The following is a 21,940-nucleotide window of genomic DNA, read 5'->3' as shown; positions in this document are numbered from 1 at the left end:
CTCTAGCCAAGTCACCTAATATTTCTGGGTTCATTTATCTCACCTTAAAAAATAAGCTTATTGGACAATATAAAATTTAAAAAATGAGACAAAATCATGTCTGAAAACATACCCAGAATTCATTTCTTCTCTGTACTTACTACCCACACATATTTTGTGCTTTTATTCCTCATTTATAAAATGAAAATAAGAGTATAATCTTCTTATTCTGTTTGGACAGTGTGCTGAGATTAACAAATTTATACAATAATGCAGATACACAGAAGCACTAAGTGCTGTGCCTGTCTCAATTAAGTTAGATGCTATTTCAACTGTTGTTTGTTATTTGTTTATTCTTTGTCTGTTTTGGGATTTTTACTGTTGTTACATTTATATGCAAGTAACTAAAGTTGATATTGGTTGACTAAGTACTGAAATATTTTTTAGCATATGGAGTTTTTGGATTTGGAAAATTTTAAAATAAACTTTTACACATGAATCCCAAAACCACATTAAAAATTTTAAATAAAATATATGTTAGTACTATTGCAATTTCTGCACCAGAATTGACTTATTTTATTTTAACCATGGCTACCCCAGCTATAAAGGATGCTAGAAATGCAAGCTTCTGGAATTATTTTGAACATAGCTTTGTCCAAATTATGTATATGTAAATATATATAATTGGACATTATATGGTATATCCATATATATATATATATATTACAGAGAGCTGACCATAGTCCACACAACCTCCACAGTATTATATATTCCCTAAAATGATTTGTTGAAGTTGCACAGATTTACTCAAACTCAAGAAGATGGTATGTATAATAACTTAAAGTCTCAATAGACTGCTTAAAATATATGTCACAAAAGAAACTTAAAATATTCTTATAAATAATCAACTAGATAGGTTCAATATTCAATATTGAAATTAAAGTCATTACATAATTACAGCGATAATTGAGTCTTCAAATTTTAATTTACTGAATTGAAGATTTATACCTATTTATATGTGACTAAAGAGATTAGTAAATGAATTCCAAGTCTTTTTTTGGAAAAAAATGTAAGTTCACAGAGTTTAATTAACTTTCCCTAATGGAAAACCGAAGTCTATATTCCTTCTCACTAAACTATTAATATAGTTATTCTGCTTTGGGAGAATGCATCCAAAATGAACATCAGCCAAGAGGGGAAGGATCAGTTATAACTGTGCTTTATCTATTTTAAACTCCTCAACTATAAAAATCATGCCTAAAATACCAGCAATCCAGTTCCCAACTGTCCTGAGTAATGGACAGCTATTCTAACCCCATGACTAATGCCCAACGCCTGTCTTAAATTGCCCTGGACCTCCACCACTACATTCCAAGGCCAGTGGGTGGTTGACAGAGCAAATTTTCTCCATTGTGCGAACTTCATGAACTTTGTGGCATCTCTAAACCAATAGAACTCTTTGTGACCCTAAAACACTTAGAGGTTTTTTGTTTGTGTTTGTGTTTGTTTGTTTTTTTAAGAGCTTATAGGAACCACTGAAAGGAAACAGACTTTCCTGCACATCTTGGCTCACAGCTGAAGCTTTCTACACACATGACATGCGCAAAATAGTCTCTTGAGATTTTCAGCAATTTTATCAAGAAAGAATGCTACAAGAAAAATTTAAAGGATAACCTAATGATTGCCTATTTTCAAACTATTAGTCAAAGCTTATTAAAGCAAAAATCATGATAGAGACATTATATTGTTTTGGGATTAAAATCTAGTTTCTTCAAACTGATGGGTAAAAGTACTCAGTACTCTCAAACTTAATTAAATGCATTCCAAAAGAACATTAAATCATATATATGTAGCTGTCTAAGATAAACAAAAGTGGTAGCAGAGGGATCTTTGTTCAGCAAATGAAACAGTTGATCCAAAAGTTAGATTGCAATTCAACTATATAAATATGCCTCTCTGTAAGCATTAGACGTGAGATAAATGGACTAAGGAGATAGCTCAAATGGTTAGAGCACATGCCTGGCATGCAGGGGGCACCAGGTCAATCCCTGGCACCACCTGGTCTCCTAACACCACCAAGTTTATCCCTGGTAACCCTCAGTACTACTAGGAAGGCACCAAAACAAAATTAAAACAAACAAAAAAAGATATATGTTCTCCCCCCAAATTTTTACTATAAAATTATTAGGAAATGGAAATGTATTTTAAATGTAGAAAATGTATTTTAAATGTAGAATAGTTTGAAATTTAGTGTCATGGTAATCTTTTTCCACTGTAGTAGTTCAAATGTGTAGATCCATTATGTGATTATCTTTCCATTTAATAAGGCTACAAAATATAAGAATGAAGTGGACAAACTCTGAAACGAAATTGCCCGCATTCAAGTTCTGACTTCTCTATTTTCCAAGAATGTGATGTCAGAAAATAGGTCTTTCACAAAATGGGCAGAGTAATAGCACTAAACCCATGATGATGTTTAAGGATTAGAACAGTATTGATTTACCTAGTAAGTGCAGAAAAGAAACATTTCATATGTGTTGAAAATATTAAAATGTCTCAAATTTACACTTTAAAGAAAATTCTTAATATGTAATTAATTCCTAGGGTTCTTTTTTTTTCTATAGCACTTTGCATTCCTCAGATTTCTCAAAAATAATTTTGTAACTGACTAATCCCAGAGGACACATAAAGAAAGAAAAAATACAAAAAGATTTGAGACAAACATTTAAATATTTAGTAAGATTTTTGAAAATTATACAGATGTATGAGAAGAAGTAATCATAGCACGAATACCTATCTAGCACTATAATAAAAATCATTAGGATTAAGAAGTAATTATAGCACTGGCATTTAAGTGCTATGATCCAAAACCTCTTTGTGCTAATACCTAAAATAGTTGAGAAAGATTAGTTGATGCATGTAAAGATTAAGCAGTGAATTTAGAATGTTTTACTTTGATTTTGAACTATTTCTTAAAACAATGCATTTGACCATTACTGTTTGTCTGTTTAAGAAACATATCAAAAGATACTTAAAAGGACAGAGATAATATTTTAACAGTAGTTATGTCCATGTTTGAATAGGTTGTTATACAGAGTGAAATACAGAAGGATTTCTATTTTTATCTTACATATAACATATACATATACATATACGTGGTTCTGATAGCTCAAATCTTTATAAAAGTATCAGTCAGAGTCAGTAAAACATTTGGAAATCTGGTTCCTTATATTTTCTTTTCTCCAAAATCACAATAAAGTATAAAGACAATGTGCTTAGTCTATGCATAAGAGAAAAGCTACTTTACCTTTCCAAGCAAATGAACTAATTTCAGATCAATAGTGGTTCATTGGTTCCCATACTTCACTTTGGGCTTTTAAATCTATTTTTAGGTCTTGAACCTCAAGAAAAAACTCAGTGTGCATCTATGTCATTCCTCTTTAAAAGAGGTACTAACTTTACCAAAGATTTGTTAGAAAAAAGAGGAAAAATATAATCTAGTTCTATTTGGACTGGTAAATACCAATAGTATACCAACAACAATACAACATTATTTGGATCTAATACCTCTATCAAAAACCTCTCACTATCTTGCCTATTTTAGAAACATTTAAATCCCCCCTCCAAATTTGCCAGCCCACTCCTTAGCCAGCCCTGTCCTTACAATGTCAACTTTCATAAAGTTTCTATTTATGGACTAATATTGCCATATTTAACATATGAAACCACTAAATCTAGGGAGGCAAGAAAATAATTAATAACTATTGAATATGCATTACCTGCCAAGAACTATGTCATGCATATTTAATGCATTATCCCCATTAATCAAAATCGGATGCTATCCCACATGGCGTATGAGAAAGCTGAGATTGTGAGAAGCTAATTCATTTTTCCAAGACCCCACAGCTACTGAGTTTTATAGATAGCCAGCCCCAAATATCAGAACTCTTATGACAACACCATATTCAATGCGATATCAGAGACCTGAATTCAAATTATGGTCAGATCCCTTATAATCAGGTTTTGATAAATTTGAGTAACCATAGAAAATACAGTAATCCCTTATGCTTTTTGCAGCATTTAACATGATTTCACAGTGCATTTGTTGAACAAATTGCTGAAACACAAAGCATGTCATTAAAATCTACATAAAGAAAGAGTCTTTGAGTTTTTTGTTTTTTTTAAGAGTCTTTACGTTTTATCCTTTGTCTTGCTTGCTATCATGACTTGATGATAAATATGGTCCTTGTTGTGAAATGATTTCTAAAAATATCCAAAGTACTCAAACTAAATATTTGATTGTTTTCTTTTCTTTCTCATACAATTCGCCTTGGAATTTCAGGAAAATGGACAAAGAAAATATGGAGGCCCTCCACCTGGTTGGGATGCTGCACCCCCAGAAAGGGGCTGTGAAATTTTTATTGGAAAACTTCCCCGAGACCTTTTTGAGGATGAACTTATACCATTATGTGAAAAAGTAAGTCCAAATTTAATATAAATTTTATTCTTTCAAAGGATATGTACTCCACTTCACTTTCAGCCTCATGCTTCATGTGATGGTTTCTGTTCTATGGTTTGCCATTCCTCAGTCATGAACAAAGTTAAACACTGTTAACAACCTTGCTACTAACAAAGTCCCTTTATTATCACTATTCTCAACACAGATCTTTGTCAGTAACTGACATCTTGAACTACCATTGCTAATTACTGTATCTTGATTCCTGATCGACACTGTAAATTCACTTTCTATCAATAAAAGAAGATTACAAAAATTAATAAAATATTAGTTTATCCTCTCATTTTATGCCAGTGTGTAAATTAACTTTAGATTTAGAACTGCTTCTAATTTTCCATATGCAATGTTAATGGGAATGTGGACAAATTTTGATGAGTCTTATATACAGAACTTGAAGAAGCATCAAAGAAAATGTGAAACATGAAAGTGAAAAATACTTAAACTCTTTATTCATGAGCACCACAAAAAAATAGCATCCATTATTGAAATTTTTGAGGTTAAGTGGGATGAAATTGAGCCAAGTTTAACCTACCACTGAGGTAATTCCATAAATTTATTAGTGCCGGGGCTGGAGCATTAGCACGGCAGATAAGGCTTTTGCCTTGCAACCAGCCGACCTGGGTTCAATTCCCAGCATCCCATATGGTCCCCTGAGAACCACCAGGGATAATTCCTGAGTGCAGAGCCAGGATTAACCCCTGAGCATCACTGGGTGTGACCCAAAAAAGCAAAACAAAAAAATTTTAAAAAAAACACATAAATTTAATGGTGCCTCTTCTACCTACCCTACACCTTTTATCTATTTAAGCCATCCTTCTTAAAGAAGAAAACAATAAGAAATTGCTGATTCTGGATTGCAATACAACTTTTTTAAGTAACAGAAAGAAGTAATAGCAAAAGAATAGCCAGATAGATAGAGTGCCTTCCTAATAAAGAGACTCTGGCTGTAGATCAGCCATATTAAGACTGGCATTTGTCTTCAAGCCACAGAGTGAGAAAATAGCAGGGATCCCTAGGTCCAGTGCTGAAACCTATCTTCTATGCTCCTCTCTGTGTCATGGTGGGTGCGATGAACAGAAGAAGACAACTAAGAAGTTCAGCAAGGTACCAGATGCATGTTTCTGGTTCTTGTTCAAACATCAGTGATAAAGTACAATCAATAAAGATAAAACAATGCTGATTTCAAGGGGCACTCTAGAAGGTAAGAAAAAATCTACCAAGAAATTATGCTTCTGATGACAAATTTGTTTTCAGGTTCCCAAGATATTATATAAATAGCTAGGTAAAAGGTCATTTGTTCTATCAAAATATATTTTATTAACTCAGGCTGAAATGCCACTTAAACATATTTTCTTTATTTAATTTGACTTTGCCCATGAGTCACATTGTGGATCTGAACCTAGAATGAAAACATGAAAACCAGTTCTCATGCAATATAAGTATCAAACATGGTAGAGATAGACTTTATCAAGCACTGTGCATTTTTTATTTGGAAATATCAATGTATAAATATTTTTCTTCAATTTTTACTACTTGTAGATTGGTAAAATTTATGAAATGAGGATGATGATGGATTTCAATGGAAATAATAGAGGATATGCATTTGTAACATTCTCAAATAAGCAGGAAGCCAAGAATGCCATCAAGCAACTAAATAATTATGAAATTAGGTAAGATCCACCTTTTCTAGATTAATCAGAAAACCCAACTGTATCTATTCTATCAAATATTTCTATGACAGAATGTGCAAAACAATAGCCAAATGAGTAATAAAAAGTTGTTTCATTAGTGAAAGTTGTTAACAAAATAGTTATGTAATATCAGTACTATACCAGGTGCCAAACTAAGTACTATAACATTCACATTATCAAATTTTATGAATTGACACATTATATGAATATGGATGGAAAATGTTCAGAGTATTAGGAATATCAAAATATACTTTACTTTTATTTCCTCACAGTGAACAAACGGATATATCTACTATTTAAAATAGAAACCAGGAAATGGGATCAAGTTAGATGACAAGGTGACTACTCTGATTTGGGATATTTAGAAAAATTCTGTCCAGAAAAGTAAACATTGATCTGAGACTTGACTGAAAAAAATCAGCACAAGTGTCAATCTGGAGGAAAATCATTACAGGGAGAGACAAAGAGTAGCAAGTGCAAAGTTCCAAATTAAAAATCTTGCTGAGTTAGGAAACTTTTAAAAAATGTCTAAGCTAATGTGACTGGAACAAAGTAAAAATGATGGAAATGCCTTATACACTGTAACTAACATATTATATTTTATAATATATATGTTAATAAAACAAGAAAAGTCAAATAAGGGCTCTAATTAGATTCATACTTTGTAAAACATTACACGAGTTGTTGGGTGAAAAATAGACCCTAATAGGAAAAGAATGGAAGCAGAGAAGTCAGTCAGAAGGCTGCTGCTGCCTAGGTGGGAAATGTTTTCTTTTTGTCAAGAGTATTTGGATATTTACAACATTATATTCGATATAGGGGGAGGGCTCCACTCAGCAATGATTAGAGGTAACTCCTGACTCTGCACTCATGGATCACACCTGGAGATGCTCGAGGGACCATATGGGATGAAGAGAATCAAACCCTGTTGGCCATGGAAGACAAGCACCATACCCACTATACTATCTGCCCAGTTCCTATAACACCATTTTCAGGCCTTACAACATAGGTGGATAGGCACAGGCAGCTGAAGAGAAGCATGCATGTCTGTTGCATTAAGTACTATAGCCAGATCATAAGGCTTCAGACCAGACCCTACCGCTGGCCTAGATAAAGACGCAATATTTGTACTTAGGGGATTAAATGGTGGAAATGGTGGAAAGGAACATATTTGGAATATATTTGAGAGTTTGAATAGACAAGTTCATGATTAGAGGGTGGATTTATTTATAATCCAGGAGGAAAAATCTAGGATTTGGATCCAATATCTGTGGATGTGGTAGTGTCATTAAGATGTCAGAGACAGAGGATATAAGGAAACACAAAGAGCTCTGCTCAGTAAAATTTCAACATATGGAAGATAAAGAAGATGGAAATGACGATATTGGTATCAAGAGAGAGGTCATGGTTAAAATATACATTTTTAGATCAGTTATTTAAAGATATTATTGAAAACCATGGAACCAGCAAGAGCTCCAGAAAAAAATTAACACTTGTATAATAAATAACTGTATTTGTCTTCATAGAAGCTGGGATATCTCCGTGAAATTATCTGAATTCAAACTTCTTCACTTATAGAGAAAACTTTAATAGATTCTTTAATTCTTTTTTTCCTTATTTTTCATTTCCCTCAATTTTAATTCAGGCACTGAAATTTATAATGTTATCGATAGTAATTTTTCAACTGCAAAGCCATCACTAATGTCAGCATCCCTCTTCCAATAACTCAATAACTCAAAAGTTCCAACTCCCAACCCATCACCAATGTCAGCATCCCTTCACCAATAATCCAAGTTCCCTTCTCATCATCCCCCCCACCTCCTATGCAAACACATTTTTAAAATAAAATTGTTATAGTTTGGGTCACATGCTTATCACATGTTGGATCTTAGTGCACATAGTTACCTCACCTCTTAGATTCTTTTTTTCAAGGAAAACACCAAAAACTAAGGCAATGCAGCATTAAGAAGCCTTTGAGGTCAGAGAGGACTCACTTCAGTGTCAGCAAGCAACAAAAGCTTTCCTCTCTTCATTGTCTTCATCAACAAAGTGGATATAATGATACTTTACAGTTTTTATTGTGGGGTAAAGATTTTTGAAAATGCATCCCAGGTTTAGAATACACTAACAAGCCAATAATAAATTATAAAACTCATATTTGCATATTTTAATTATACTCGAATGAGCTTCTTCATGTTTATTTCCTTTCTATAAATGAGATATATCTATAAATCGGATTAATTATACTGTATCTTAAATTTGATGAGTATAGAGTCAGTTTCTCTATTTCTTATAGTTCCCAAATAAATTCCTTACCTTATAATTATATCAATCACTCAACTCCTGAGTCATTTTCCTTAAACACAAAAGATGAATTGAATTTGTCAGCAGTTGGTGGTCCAGTACAACAGTTCCAAGGCTGTATTCTGGAACACATCTTGAATGAAATATAAAGGAGGCTCCGGGCTAGAATGATGGCACAGCGGGTAGGGTGTTTGCCTTGCACGAGGCCGACACGGGTTTGATTCCCAGCATCCCATATGGTCCCCCGAGCACCGCCAGGAGTAATTCCTGAGTGCATGAGCCAGATGTGACCCCTGTGCATCACCGGGTGTGACCCCCCCAAAATAAATTAGGCTCCCCAACCCTCTCACACAGGTCTTCTTGGGTCCCAAAGAGCCCAGTCAGGTAAGTAGAGGATTGTTAGACATGAGAATCAAGAGAGCTGAAGTTTAACTCAAGTTCCTTTGGACAAATTCTCTGATCTCTTTCATCACCTATTTTATTCTTAGCTTCTGATCACACAGGAGTCTCAATCATATACAATAATAAAGTACCTTAGAAGGGTCACACAAAGCTTTATTTTAATAAAGCTACCTAATACTAGAGTTATATAGTATCAAGGACTGGGAGATTCTCCACTCTAGTATTTTGTGAACATTTTAAAAGCAAGGATTATCTGGAGAGATAATACAGTGACTAAGTCACTTGCCTTGCGAAGGCTGACCTGGGTTCCAACCCCAGCACCCCACAGAGTCCCCCAAGCCTGCCAAGATCACTAAGTGAAAAGCCAAGAGTAAGCCTTGAGTACCACTGGGTGTAGCTGTTTCACCCCCACAAAAAAAGCAAAGATTATTCCAAAAATGACTTTTAATTTGAAATAGGTATAGAATTAACTATATAGGAAATCAGTCTTTGCTCCATGTTTGCTTTTCTTTTGTTGCCTATTGGGCCTATTAAGTCTTTGAACATTGCGTGTTATGAATAATGAATACAGTTAACCATGATCACTGATAAATAACAGTATTTATCTCTGACTTCCAGTCTTTTCATCCATAAAAACAAAGATAATGATACACCATTCCCCTGAAGGGGTGGTAAAAAATAGGATAATGCACTCAAACTTAGTACCTAACACATGTGAGATGCTCTAGAAATACTTACTGATGGCTAAAAGTGATTGTGTTGTGGAGGAGGAGAAATAAGAGAGAATTATGACAAAACATTTGAGAAGAGAAACTTGTTGGTCAAAATTTCACTCAAGTTCAGAGTGGATGTCAAAAGCCTAGAGAAGGCACGAAGGTAAATAGCAGGATAGACACCTCAAACCTATTCTACCTTTTCCCAATCTCTTTTAGGCCTATCCTGTCAAAAGAATCCAGAATCACCTTGAATTTTTTTTAACTGCTCTCTTCTCAGGGGATAGATAAGGTCCTCCTCTGGAAAATACCCATATTTGTCATTCTATCCTCCTTCACATCAAATATTCACTGAGCACTGCTAAATGCCTGCTCTGAAGACATTAAAGCTGTGCCCTTAGCTTTTGAGAGGCGGTTCTTTGTCTGCAATGAGTTCTGGGAAAGGTGCCTGACAAACCACACAGATTTTAAAAGGATACAGACTCTCTCGACTCCCCCTCCTGATAACTGAAACCTATCCAAACCCATAGTTACAAAATATATATGTATGCATATACATATACTTTTAAAGAGATAAATTTCTAAAGAGATATACATAAATTTTTTTTTTATTTTTTGCTTTTTGGGTCACACCCAGCAATGCACAGAGGTTACCTCTTGGCTCTGTACTCAGGCGTTACTCCTGGCAGTGCTCAGGGGACCATATGGGATGCTGGGAATCGAACCCGGGTCGGCTGCGTGCAAGGCAAACGCCCTACCCGCTGTGCTATTGCTCCAGCCCCCTACATAAATTTTTAAAGAGACATATTGTAAAAGAGGAGCTTTAAACAAATTTCTTGTGCTATTGCCAGGAGCAATTCCTGAGTGCAAAGCCAGGAGTAACCCCTGAGCATCACTGGGTGTGAACCAAAAAACAAAAAACAAAACAAACAAACAAAAAATAACCCACCAAATTTCTTGTGCTAAAAGATCATTTTGTCAGCCTTTCCCTGAACCTCCCCACCCCCAAAGAAAAACTCAGTCAGTGTTTGAAAGACAGAGAGACACACCTGTCCATGTCTGATTTGTGGTCCTTGGTTCTTTAGAAAAGCATAGAAAAAAACTGTGAAGTGGCCCAGTGCTGTTCCGAGTGCCTGGATTCTCCTACCACAGCAAGGAACTGGTTCCAAGAAATTTGAGCTCTTTCCCACTTACCTAAGTGCTTCTTTTCATGAAGAGTTTCTGTTAAGAAAATGTCATCTTTTTTTTAACTGAGGAAACATGGTTTGCAATTATGCTAATATTTATGCAGGAGACGTGAATGTTACTGCACCATATCCACCAACAGAAGTGCCAAAAACTCTTCACCTGGTCCTTCCTCCCCCTTCCCTCTCCCCACACCAACTCCTAGGCCCCCTCAGCTGGTAAACTCAGTTCTATTGTCATTTTTAATCATTGTACTAATGCCAAACCATGCATTCTAATTCACAACACCTGAAAAATAGCAAATAACCACAAAAGAATAAAAGCTAAAACCTTTCCTCCAGAACAACTGCCTTAAGAAAACCACTTTTGATTTTCCACTCATGAGATTTTCTTAATAGAACTGTCTTCTCATCACTAATTCTTATCTCCACTAAAACCCAGCAGCATATTGTGAACTGTTTAAAAAAAAACAAAACACGATATCTTCTTCTACATTACTATTTTCATGATTGCAGAGCGTTCTATGGTATGAGAGCCCATCTTCTATTTTCCAGTGATTTTCAGAGAGATGCATTATCAGCTACTCCATGAGACATTTACAAAGGTCTGGAAGCATTTGGGGATGACCCAATGGGGTAGCCATTTACACTCAGTGGGCAGGATGACAATCTGCCTATAGTATAGAATGTGAAAATGACCAACCCCAAGGTTAGCATCACCTCAATTCAGGTACATTAAAGCCATGCTGTATAGTTTGCTCATTTTCCATTAGAGGCCATTTTAAATTATAGCAACAAATATTCTTTTACAAAAATGTTGTTGCTCTCTTTATTTCCTTAGGTAACTTTTTCAAAAATAATATCACTTGCCTAAGGAGTTTGCATACCTGTTTTAGGTAGGTTCTTGCTAGGTTCTGATAAAAGTACCCCGGAAAAAGTTTAATTATTTTACACTTTGCAAATGGGCACAACTCAAATTGCCTGTGAGCAACAAGGACTAAACTCAGGACCTAGAGACAGAATTCATTTCTTAAAATTGATGAAAATTTGAACAAGTGACTGGGAGTCTCAAATTCTAGCCATAAAATGGAAATAAAAACATAGTGGCCCATCTAATGATCACCTTATATAGATCAAATAATATAATATGAACACTTACCCATTATAAGAGACTATTTTTAGCAATCGTGCCACAATAGTTTGTATACTTGGGTGAAAGGAGCACCAAGGATTAGAAAGTTAAAAATGCCCTGAGGGGCAGGTGTCAGGTCTGGACTGTACTGGGGCATGGTAAGAATTAACAATAACCAGTGACTCCGTATCTTGTCTAAAGACAATAGTGGAAGTTATTGGGCTTCAAATAACTTCTATCTTAAAAAAAAATGAGCCTAGGGAATAACAAACGGTCAATGACAGCATATCCTGAAAGTTGGCTGACAGAACTGAGTTTCCCAAAAGAGTGATATGAGGCGGGAGGTGGCCTTAAAACACTGTGCAGGGCGCTGACACGGGTGGTGGCTGTGGTGTCGGAACACTGTATTCCTGGAACGCTATTATTAGCAGTTTTGCAAATCACAATGACTAAATTATAAAGGAGTTTTTATTTTGTTTTTGGGGTCATCTCCAGCAGTGCTCAGAGCTTACTCTTGACTTTGTAATGAGGAATCACTCCTAGTGGGCCTTGGCGGACCGTAAGAGGTGCTGGGGGTAAAGCCAGTGTGGGGTCAAGTGTAAGGAAAGTGCTTTAATCCTGTACTACCTCTCCAGTCCACAATAATTTAAATTTTTTTCATGTAGAGTCAATGTGGATAGATCTTCTAAATTCTCAAAAGCAACCACAACTGTACAAAATTACTATTTAAAAAAACAAGGAAAATCAAGCATGCCATATCTGGAGGTCATACTGGTGCAGAGATTTTCAGCCTCCGCCTTAATAAAATGTAATGAGACAAGATTCCCATCAATAAAGTTCCTGCTCTCTTTGCAGAAATGGGCGACTCTTGGGGGTGTGTGCCAGTGTGGACAACTGTCGATTGTTTGTCGGGGGAATTCCAAAGACCAAAAAAAGAGAGGAAATTTTATCAGAGATGAAAAAAGTCACTGAAGGAGTTGTTGATGTCATCGTCTACCCAAGTGCTGCAGATAAAACCAAAAACCGGGGCTTTGCCTTTGTGGAATATGAGAGTCATCGGGCAGCGGCCATGGCCAGAAGGAAACTTCTTCCAGGTTAGCACCCCCTCCTCACGCATAAGACTTCTAACTCCATCCTGCCTGTCACAGCTGCCTATGTTCCTTGCACCACCTGTTATTTTTAAAATTTCATTCTTATTTATACATGAAGTGCTAGTCAGAGTTTTCTGAAGCTTTAGACTAGTTCTGAAAAATAATTATCCTCTGCATTCTATTCATTCTGTTATTTCTAAATTGATAGGTTCTGAAGAAATCTGGAACTTTAAGCTCTAGTGCCTATTTTGAATCCTTACAGTACTTTTCTCAAGGTCAAGTATTGTTATTTTATGAAGCTTTCTAATCAGGCTTATTTAAAATGGGCTTTATTGTCCAGTATAGATGAATAAATAATTCTGCAAATGCTATATTATTCCAACGATAATTAGGTTGTATTATCTGTCCCAAATGTCTACTCATTTCTACCCAATTTTATGAACGAAAATAATAGCCCCTCACAGAAAAACAGCTTTATGAAGTTCTTTGGCCACAAGATAGGATTTATTTGAGTAACGCTCATAATCTCCACCAAGACATTTCTTCAGTCAGATCAATATAGGAAAAATTCTTGAAAGTCCCTCCTCATCACAAATTATTTGCTAAAGCTGAAACAAACTAAGATGTTAGAAGAATTTCAAAAATGATGGATTACATAGTTTGGAAGCAAGCTTTTCAAGAATGGTACTGGGAGAACTACAGGATTCAAAACAAAGCAAAATAACAAAAGCATCCAGAATGGTTTTGTACATGTTTAAAAATCAAGATAAATCAATATCAGGATTAAGCCTATAGAAATTTTTTAAATTAGGAAATGACTTCTGAGTTTGTAGAAGACATTTTCAACATTTTCATGATGTATCATAAAATGAAAACACATAAATATAGGTCTAAAATTTGCTGAATCTATTATAGAGCTAAATATTTTTAAAGGAGACACTGCTATTCACTATTTCCTTTCTGCTCAAATGGTCAGATTACCTGAGTGGGTGAATATATTCGCTCAAACTCCCCATAGGGCATAGTTTGTCTCTCAGTAACCTAGCCTTAAAATTCTCATTCTTCAACTCCTCTCTTATTCAGCAGGAGTAGTTCTGCCACTGAAAAGTTTCAGTTGATTCAGTTCTTGGGTGACCATTAATTATAGTGCACACATGTATACAGATGGTCCCAGACTTTTGGTGGTTTGATTTAACAATTTTTTCACTCTATAATTATGCAAAAATGCACACTCACTAAAAGCTGTACATTGAATTTTTAACTAGGGAATCCCTTCTTTCATTTTCAGTATCATAGTCAATAAATTATATGAGATAGTTGACATATGATTATAAAATAGACTTTGTGTTGCATCATGATATTTCCCAACTATGGCTAACATAAGTGTTCTAAGCATACTTGAGATGGACTAAGAAAATCTATGTTTAGTAGATTAACTACATTGTTATTTTGATTTAATAATGCTTTGACTTAAACTTTAAATTTTAGGTCCTATTTTAGGCCAAGAAAAATCTGTATTACAAATCTTAGACTAGTTTTCTTAAGATCTTATTTTTCTCGCAGCTCTTTTATTTCTTTAATGTAATAAATCCTTTGCCTATTAGATATTGGATATTTGTGTTCCCCAATTTATGCCATCCTTTCTTGAGAATTGAGAATTTCTAGTGATCTAATTCTTGATAATTAGATCACTATCTTCTAAGGAACTAAAAAGTTTCATTCACTCATCAAGTCATCAATACTATTCAACTCTTTGCTCTATAGGAGATAATCTCTGAGTCTGTCACTCAAGAATTTTCATTCATGGTCCAAGTCCTTTACAAATATATTTGTTTCCCTCTCCAAAACAAAAACAAAACTGCCCCCCTTTTTATCAGAAAAAATTTTAATATCCTTTTTAGTGCCATAGGCATTTCTGTCTACTTTATTCATAATTTTGTTAACCCCCAGTCACCCCCCATCCCCCACATACACACACTAGAATTATGGCTTTCTCCATCTCTGCTTATAGTATTATGATATACAAAGACCCAAATCAGTCATAACTTTCTTGAAAAACTTGCTACCACTTTTTCAGGTCACCTTAATCACTTTAATTTCTGTTAAAACAGTCATTTGAGGGGCTGGAGTAATAGTACAGCAGGTAGGGCTTTTGCCTTGCACATGGCCAACCCGGGGTTCGACTCTCAGCATCCCACATGGTCCCCCGAGCACCTTCGGGAGTAATTCCTGAGTGCATGAGCCAGGAGTAACCCCTGTGCATCTCTGAGTGTGACCCAAAAAGCAAACAAACAAACAAACAAAAACAATAAACAGTCATTTGAAGAGAAGTTTAATAACAGAAGAGGGTTCTGAATGAGAGGAAGATTATTTTCAGGCTCCAATTAATCAGTAATCCTGAGGAATGTGAACACCCCATCATCTTATCCTCTCTTCAAGGACAAAAACATGTTATCCCACAGAAAGTGTTTCTGTTTTTTCTTTGAATTTAGCAGACCAGGCAGGGCTAAATCCTCAGGATTCAGAAACTCTGAAGCAGTGTTTGATGTTTCCACCTCCAAATCCCAACTTGTCCCTACAAATTACTCTTTGCTTCTATAGTAGGCTGCATTGCTCTCTTCATTCACTGTCCTTCACCACATCCAAGGCATCCCTCCTTGCTCATGGCTGTTTGAGTGGCGTCAAGCAAGTAGAATAATTTTCAAGTTAGATTTTATTCAAACCACTTTATCAACATATTAACAATACAAAAAGCAATACGAAACAGCAAGAACAAATGATTTGATTTCTACTGAGAAAGTAAAATCTGAGTCACTTGGACACTCTCCCTATTACTTCACCATAGATTCCACAGCAACAAAACAACAAAATGGATTTTTCTAACTGGAATCCTGTTGAGAGCCTAATTTTAAAGAATGGGGAGATCTTTGAGGAACACAAGGAACAAGAAGCTTTCCTTCTTAATTGATTTAGACTGGAAACAGAGAAAATAAGACAGAAAATTTCTCAAGAGATATCTTGGCTCCTCAGCTACTCTGTTAAGAGCAGAAGCTGTCTCTACAAAAAATATATATTTATATATATATATATGTATATGCATTTTGTTGAGTTGCTTGCAGAACAGAACTATTAAATTCTCCTATAAAACCATCAAAGCATTTTCAGGATGTGCTGGACAACTGCTAGCTTGTGCTGCAGTCACTTGGAGGGCTTGTTTAAGCACAGATTTCTGAGTCACCACCCCTACCCCAAGTTACTGATTCAGCAGGTCTGGTGTGAAACCTGATAATTTGCATCTATGTCAGACACTCAGGATGCTACTGCTCCTAGACTTGGTAGTATTGAGAACTATTGATTTAAATCAATGAGTGTCTATTATGAGCTGTGTAAATATGAATCATCTGAGGAGGTATTTAAACATGATCAATTGAATTGTACCTTAAAAATCATGGGGGTGGGGGGTTGGGCCGGAGCGTTTGCCTTGCATGCGGCAGACCCGGGTTCGATCCCCGGCATCCCATATGGTCCCCCAAGCACCGCCAGGAGTAATTCCTGAGTGCAAAGCCAGGAGTAACCCCTGAGCATCGCTGGGTGTGACCCAAAAAGCAAAAAAAAAAAATCATGGGGGGGGCAAAGAAATAGTACAGTGGGTAGTATGCTTGCCTTGCACATGGCTGACCAGGGCTTAGTCCTAGCACTGCTTATGGTTCCCCAAGCATCTACAGAAGAACCCCTGAGTACAGTCAGGAATAAACCCCATTCACAGTCAGGTGTGGTCCTAAAACACAAACAAACAAATAAAATTTCTCTTCCCTCCTTTGAGGGAAGTTGACTGAAATTAAAATTAATGGGATCTATTTCTCTAGGATGTAGAGTTTTTAAAAAACTAATTTAAGTTTCCCAGATGATGTTATTTTTTTCCAGCTGATGTTATTAATCAACCATTGCTCTACCTTTTAGATAATGATATTGAGCATTCAGCTGCAGGGATGAGCAATTGGAATGCCATGGGAACCATTCAGTATAAAAATATCTATTGCCATCAACAACATATAGCCCTCTCCTCTAAAACAGAGGTTCTCACGCTTGCCTTACTAAAATTCCTAAGGTCTTTATAATATAATAATGTAGCTGAGGACCAGATCAAAACCATGACAATTATCAGAATAATCTCTGAAGGTAGAATCCAGATTTCAGTTTTTTTGAGTCTATTTAGATCATTTAAATATGTTATCAACTGAGATTGCTCTAAAAGACATGAAAAGGAAAAAAAAACCCTAATGGTTTCTCTGAGTGTATATTTTGAGGACAGTAAACATACAAGAAAAGAGACCGAAAGCAAAATTTGAGAGTTCATTATTGAATCACTGTTAAAAAATTATAAACTAAAAACCTTAGATGCTTCATCTTCTTTTTACTTTACAACACCCTAAAAAGTAGGTAATTTTATTATCCTTGCTTACAAGCAAACAAAACAATGATGTTGTTTCTTAGCCAGAATCATTGTTCTAATGTATGAACTTTTCTGACTTCAAACCTTTATTCCCAAATTATTCGAATTTCTACAGAGACATCTGTGGAAATACCTATACCTTGTAGAAATTTCTATACTTTGCTGTGCCAATGAAGAAAAAAGAAAAAGAGAATACTCTAGTATAGTAATTCTCACCTTGATCATAGATGAGGATTAACTGAAGTGCTTTTTGGAATCTTGAGGAATTAGAAGAGGCCAAGAGATAGTGATGAACTAATAACTTTTTAATAGCAAATTCCCAGATGAAAACCCAAAGCTCTGAGTTTTAGTAGCACTAATACTCATATTGTGGATGGTTTCAAATGACCAGGATCAACATCACCACTCACAAAATGTTGCAAATTTAACTGTTTCTTTTTGTAAGTAGATAGGAGATGGGTGTATTTTATCTTGAGAAAACCTCAGGTTTTAGTTGTTTGTAAAGTGCCAGTGTGGAGCTAACGATGAAAATCACTAAACCACAAAAGCCAGGGTTACCTGGGAGTTTTAGGGGTCTGCACTGAAGCACTGTCATCCCGTTGTTCGTCGATTTGCTCGAGTGGGCATCAGTAACGTCTCCATTACTGAGTAACTCCATTACTCCATTACAGTAACAACGTGAGACTTGTTGTTACTGTTTTTGGCATATCTAATGTGCCACGGGTAGCTTGCCAGGTTCTGCCATGCGGGAGGGATAGGTAGCTTGCCGGGCTCTTCAAGAGGGACGGAGGAATCGAACCCAGTTGGCTGCGTGCAAGGCAAACACCCTACCTGCTGTGCTATGCTCCAGTCCTTTAGGGGTCTAGCCATATGAAAAACAGCAAAATCTACCTGATACACCGAGTAAAAATGGAAATAAAGCAAACTGAGTGGAAGGAAAAAAGAGAAAGAAAGGGGAGAACAGATGAGAAAAATGAAGGAAACTATCCTCTGAAATGCAAACAAGGTAGCCAGCTGGGATAGCAAGAACCAACTTCTTAGGGTTGGTTCTTTGTTCTGGCTTCAAAATGTCAATGCTACAGAAGCTTTTAGGGACTGACTTTCAAAGGATACAAAGATAATTTGTGATTGGAAAATAACTGCCTCCCAGGTATGATACATAAACAATAAAACCTTCACCAATACTGAGACATTGTGATTTTGTTCTCTCAGACTTTTCATTGCTTCCAGAAGAGAGCTTATTCTGGAACAAGTGATAAAAATCCAGCAAGATTTCCCATCAGATTTAGAAACTGAGTTGGCCTTCACTCTCCTCTCATCACTTCAGCGTTGTTCTGCAATGTCTAAGGACATAGGCATTTAGAAACCAAAAACACAAGAGAGAGAAAGAGGGGCAGAAAAGTCTAACAGACCTACACAAGTAATCCTAAATTCATTTCCTCTTCTGCAGAAATGAGAATGTCCCTCCCATCCCCAGTGAGTCACTATCAGAGGCATGGAGACATCTGGTAAACATAGTGTTAGTGCAAGACACTCAATAAATTGCAACATAAGAATGAAAAAGCTATGTAGTTAGGGGTAACAAATCCTCTTCTAAAGTACTTTAATCCCTCACCAGTTTCTTCCATTACTCTTTTTCTCTTGTTAATTAGTACTAAGGGAAAAAAAATCTATGGATTGCCAGTTTTCCATTTCCTGATAGAAAGTCAAGTGCAGGACTGATCAAGCATTGATAAAGTTTAAAAGAAAAATAAGAAATTAGGGAAGTCTCAGTCAGACTCACCCATGCTCATACACCATTTTTTGTATAGTTCAGGGATGGTGCCTGGTCCCCAGAAACTGCAGCAGCATCACATACTTTCTAGGGGCCTACTTAATGCTTCATGAAACCTACTCTGTCTCTGGGTCCTAAATCTATAAATAGATTTATTTATAAATCTAAATAGAATATTTTCTATTTCTCTTTGTCACCTTTAAAAACTACCTTCAGCCTAAAAAAACTATCCTCAGATCCAAATATGTCCATGGCTGCCTCATTTATGGTCCATTTCAATGACATCCTAATTCTCTTTATAATCAATTATTAAAATAAGCCACTTGTCATACAGAATTGCTGAATAAGCAGTTCTTAAGCAATGCTCCTGAAAATCAGTAATCATTCCTTTTAATTTTGGTCGGCTTGCTCAGTCAAGACTTCAAAGACTTCTTCTTAAAGAAGAAGTCTGAACAGAGGTGTTATCTGATTTCTCTATTAATCTTCCTTGTGATCCTTTTCAACAGGAAGAATTCAGTTATGGGGTCATCCAATTGCAGTAGACTGGGCAGAACCAGAAGTAGAAGTTGATGAAGACACAATGTCATCAGTGAAAATACTATATGTGAGAAACCTAATGCTATCCACCTCTGAAGAGATGATTGAGAAAGAATTCAACAATATTAAGCCAGGTAGGAAAACACACATTACTTTTTCAAAAAGTGTATTAAAAACAAAAATAATTTGAGAGGACTTCTCATAGCCATAAAGGAGGCAGATGTCATTTATATAATTTTTATAATTTCATGAAAACTACTAACCCTGGCTGGAGGAATTAGTCGGGATGGGAAATGTGTGCTGAAAGTAGATAATGGACCAAACATGATGGCCTCTCAGTGTCTGTGTTGCAAACCATAATACGTAAAAGTATCTCTACTCTCTTGAGAGCATGGGGAATATTGTCTGCCATGGAGGCAGGGGGAGGTTGGGAAAGGGGACATACCGGGGATATCAGTGGTGGAGAATGTGCACTGGTGGAGGGATGGGTGTTTGATTATTGTGTGATTGTAACCCAAACATGAAAGCTTGTAACTATCTCACAGTGATTCAATAAATTTTTTTAAAAAAGAAAAGAAAACTACTAACCTGTATTCATACATTTGTTTTCTAAAAAGAGATTCTTGTTCTTATGTAGTTATCAACATAATAATTTATCTAAATGATTATTTAATACTGATTTTCTTTACTAAACTACAAATTCCATCCATTTTCTTTTTGCTCCCAGATCCTCCCCATCTGTCTCTATGATTGTGCATAGTAGATGTTCAATAAATATTTGCTATAATATTGAACAACTGGCCATAACTATATTGCTAGTTCAGAATAACTAAACTTCAGCATGATTAACATTTTATGCCAGATAATCTTGGTTATAGGGTTCTGTGTTCTACATTTAAGGATAGTTAAATGCATCCTATCCCAGGTTTCTATTCCCTAGATGCCTCCAGCATATAACCATCTAAAAAATAATTCCCCAAAATGTCTCTATTCAATGCCAAGGGTATTGGGATCAGTGGCAATATTGCCACCAATTATGAATCAGTAGTTAAGAAAAGTATGATTTTTATACTAGTTATTTAGCTAAGAATGTGATGACTAAATCTAAGAAACTAATTTTGGTTGAAGAAGAAAAAAAAGGAATAGAGGGAAGAGAGAGGGATCTTCTTGTCACTACTTTTACGCTCAGTTATATAAGCCATGAGGTAGACTCCCACATCCTTTTTTCTCAAATAGAAATTAACACACTGACACCGAAAAAGAATTTCCAGATGCAGTGTCTAAATAAGCATTTTCCAATATCTGTTCTGTATAACATTAGTTCTACAAACTATTAGATGGACTCTGTGCCAGGTTGTTTTCACTTGGGGTGCCCCAGAGTGGGGCGGGTGAGAACCCTCTCCACCCCAAGGGACCCAGTCCCGGCAACCGACCTCCACTACCCAACCGCTACCATGCTCCAGGTCACTTTCTGGACACATTATAAGATACTTCCTACTCATTTTCCATAGTTATCACACCATATTTGATGGAGTTCAGACAGTAGACAACAAATCATGGAGAGTAATACATACATATATACATATACATATATAATGTGATATATATACATACCTCTCAGAGAGCCCAGCAAGCTATCGAGAGTATCCCGCCTGCACAGGCAGAGCCTGGCAAGCTACCCGTGGTGTATTCGCTATGCCAAAAACAGTAACAGTAGGTCTCATTCCCTTGACCCTGAAAGAGCCTCCAATTGCTGGGAAAGACGAGTAAGGAGAGGCTGCTAAAATCTCAGGGCTGGAAGGAATAGAGATGTTACTGGTGCCCACTTGTGTAAATTGACAAACAATGGGATGACAGTGATACAGTGACAGTGATTAGATCTTATGAACTGATAATAGCAGTCCATATTCAAAGACTTTGTCAAAACCAGAATCAGAAAAGTGCACCAGATATCTTCACCGCAGGACTGATTAGAGTCCATAACCTTCTCATATGCTTGAAAAATTCTCCAAAGAAGACATACAGTATACTTCATTCTCAAACTATCTTATGTATATCTTATAGTATACCAACAGCATAATTCACTTATGAGTAGCAGTTTTGCTATAATACAAATTTCTCCATATCTAGGCAATAACACTTTAAGTTTTGAGTAATCCCAGTG

The 21,940-nt window shown here is 36.0% G+C and overlaps 1 protein-coding gene across 1 annotated transcript in view; it reads left to right on the top strand.

The window, feature by feature from the left end:
- The window catches only part of A1CF (APOBEC1 complementation factor), an 86,189-nt gene that overhangs the window by 36,919 nt on the left and 27,330 nt on the right, over positions 1–21,940 (top strand). The window contains exons 3-6 of the mRNA XM_004607505.2: positions 4,322–4,456; positions 6,035–6,165; positions 12,777–13,015; positions 19,746–19,910. Of these exons, the coding sequence (XP_004607562.1) occupies positions 4,322–4,456; positions 6,035–6,165; positions 12,777–13,015; positions 19,746–19,910 (670 nt within the window). The remainder of the gene's footprint in view (positions 1–4,321; positions 4,457–6,034; positions 6,166–12,776; positions 13,016–19,745; positions 19,911–21,940) is intronic.

Source organism: Sorex araneus, chromosome 11 (genome assembly GCF_027595985.1).
Source record: "Sorex araneus isolate mSorAra2 chromosome 11, mSorAra2.pri, whole genome shotgun sequence".
NCBI classification, from domain to species: domain Eukaryota; kingdom Metazoa; phylum Chordata; class Mammalia; order Eulipotyphla; family Soricidae; genus Sorex; species Sorex araneus.
Note: the sequence above shows the minus strand (reverse complement) of the source record. Positions and strands in the feature narration are given on the sequence as shown.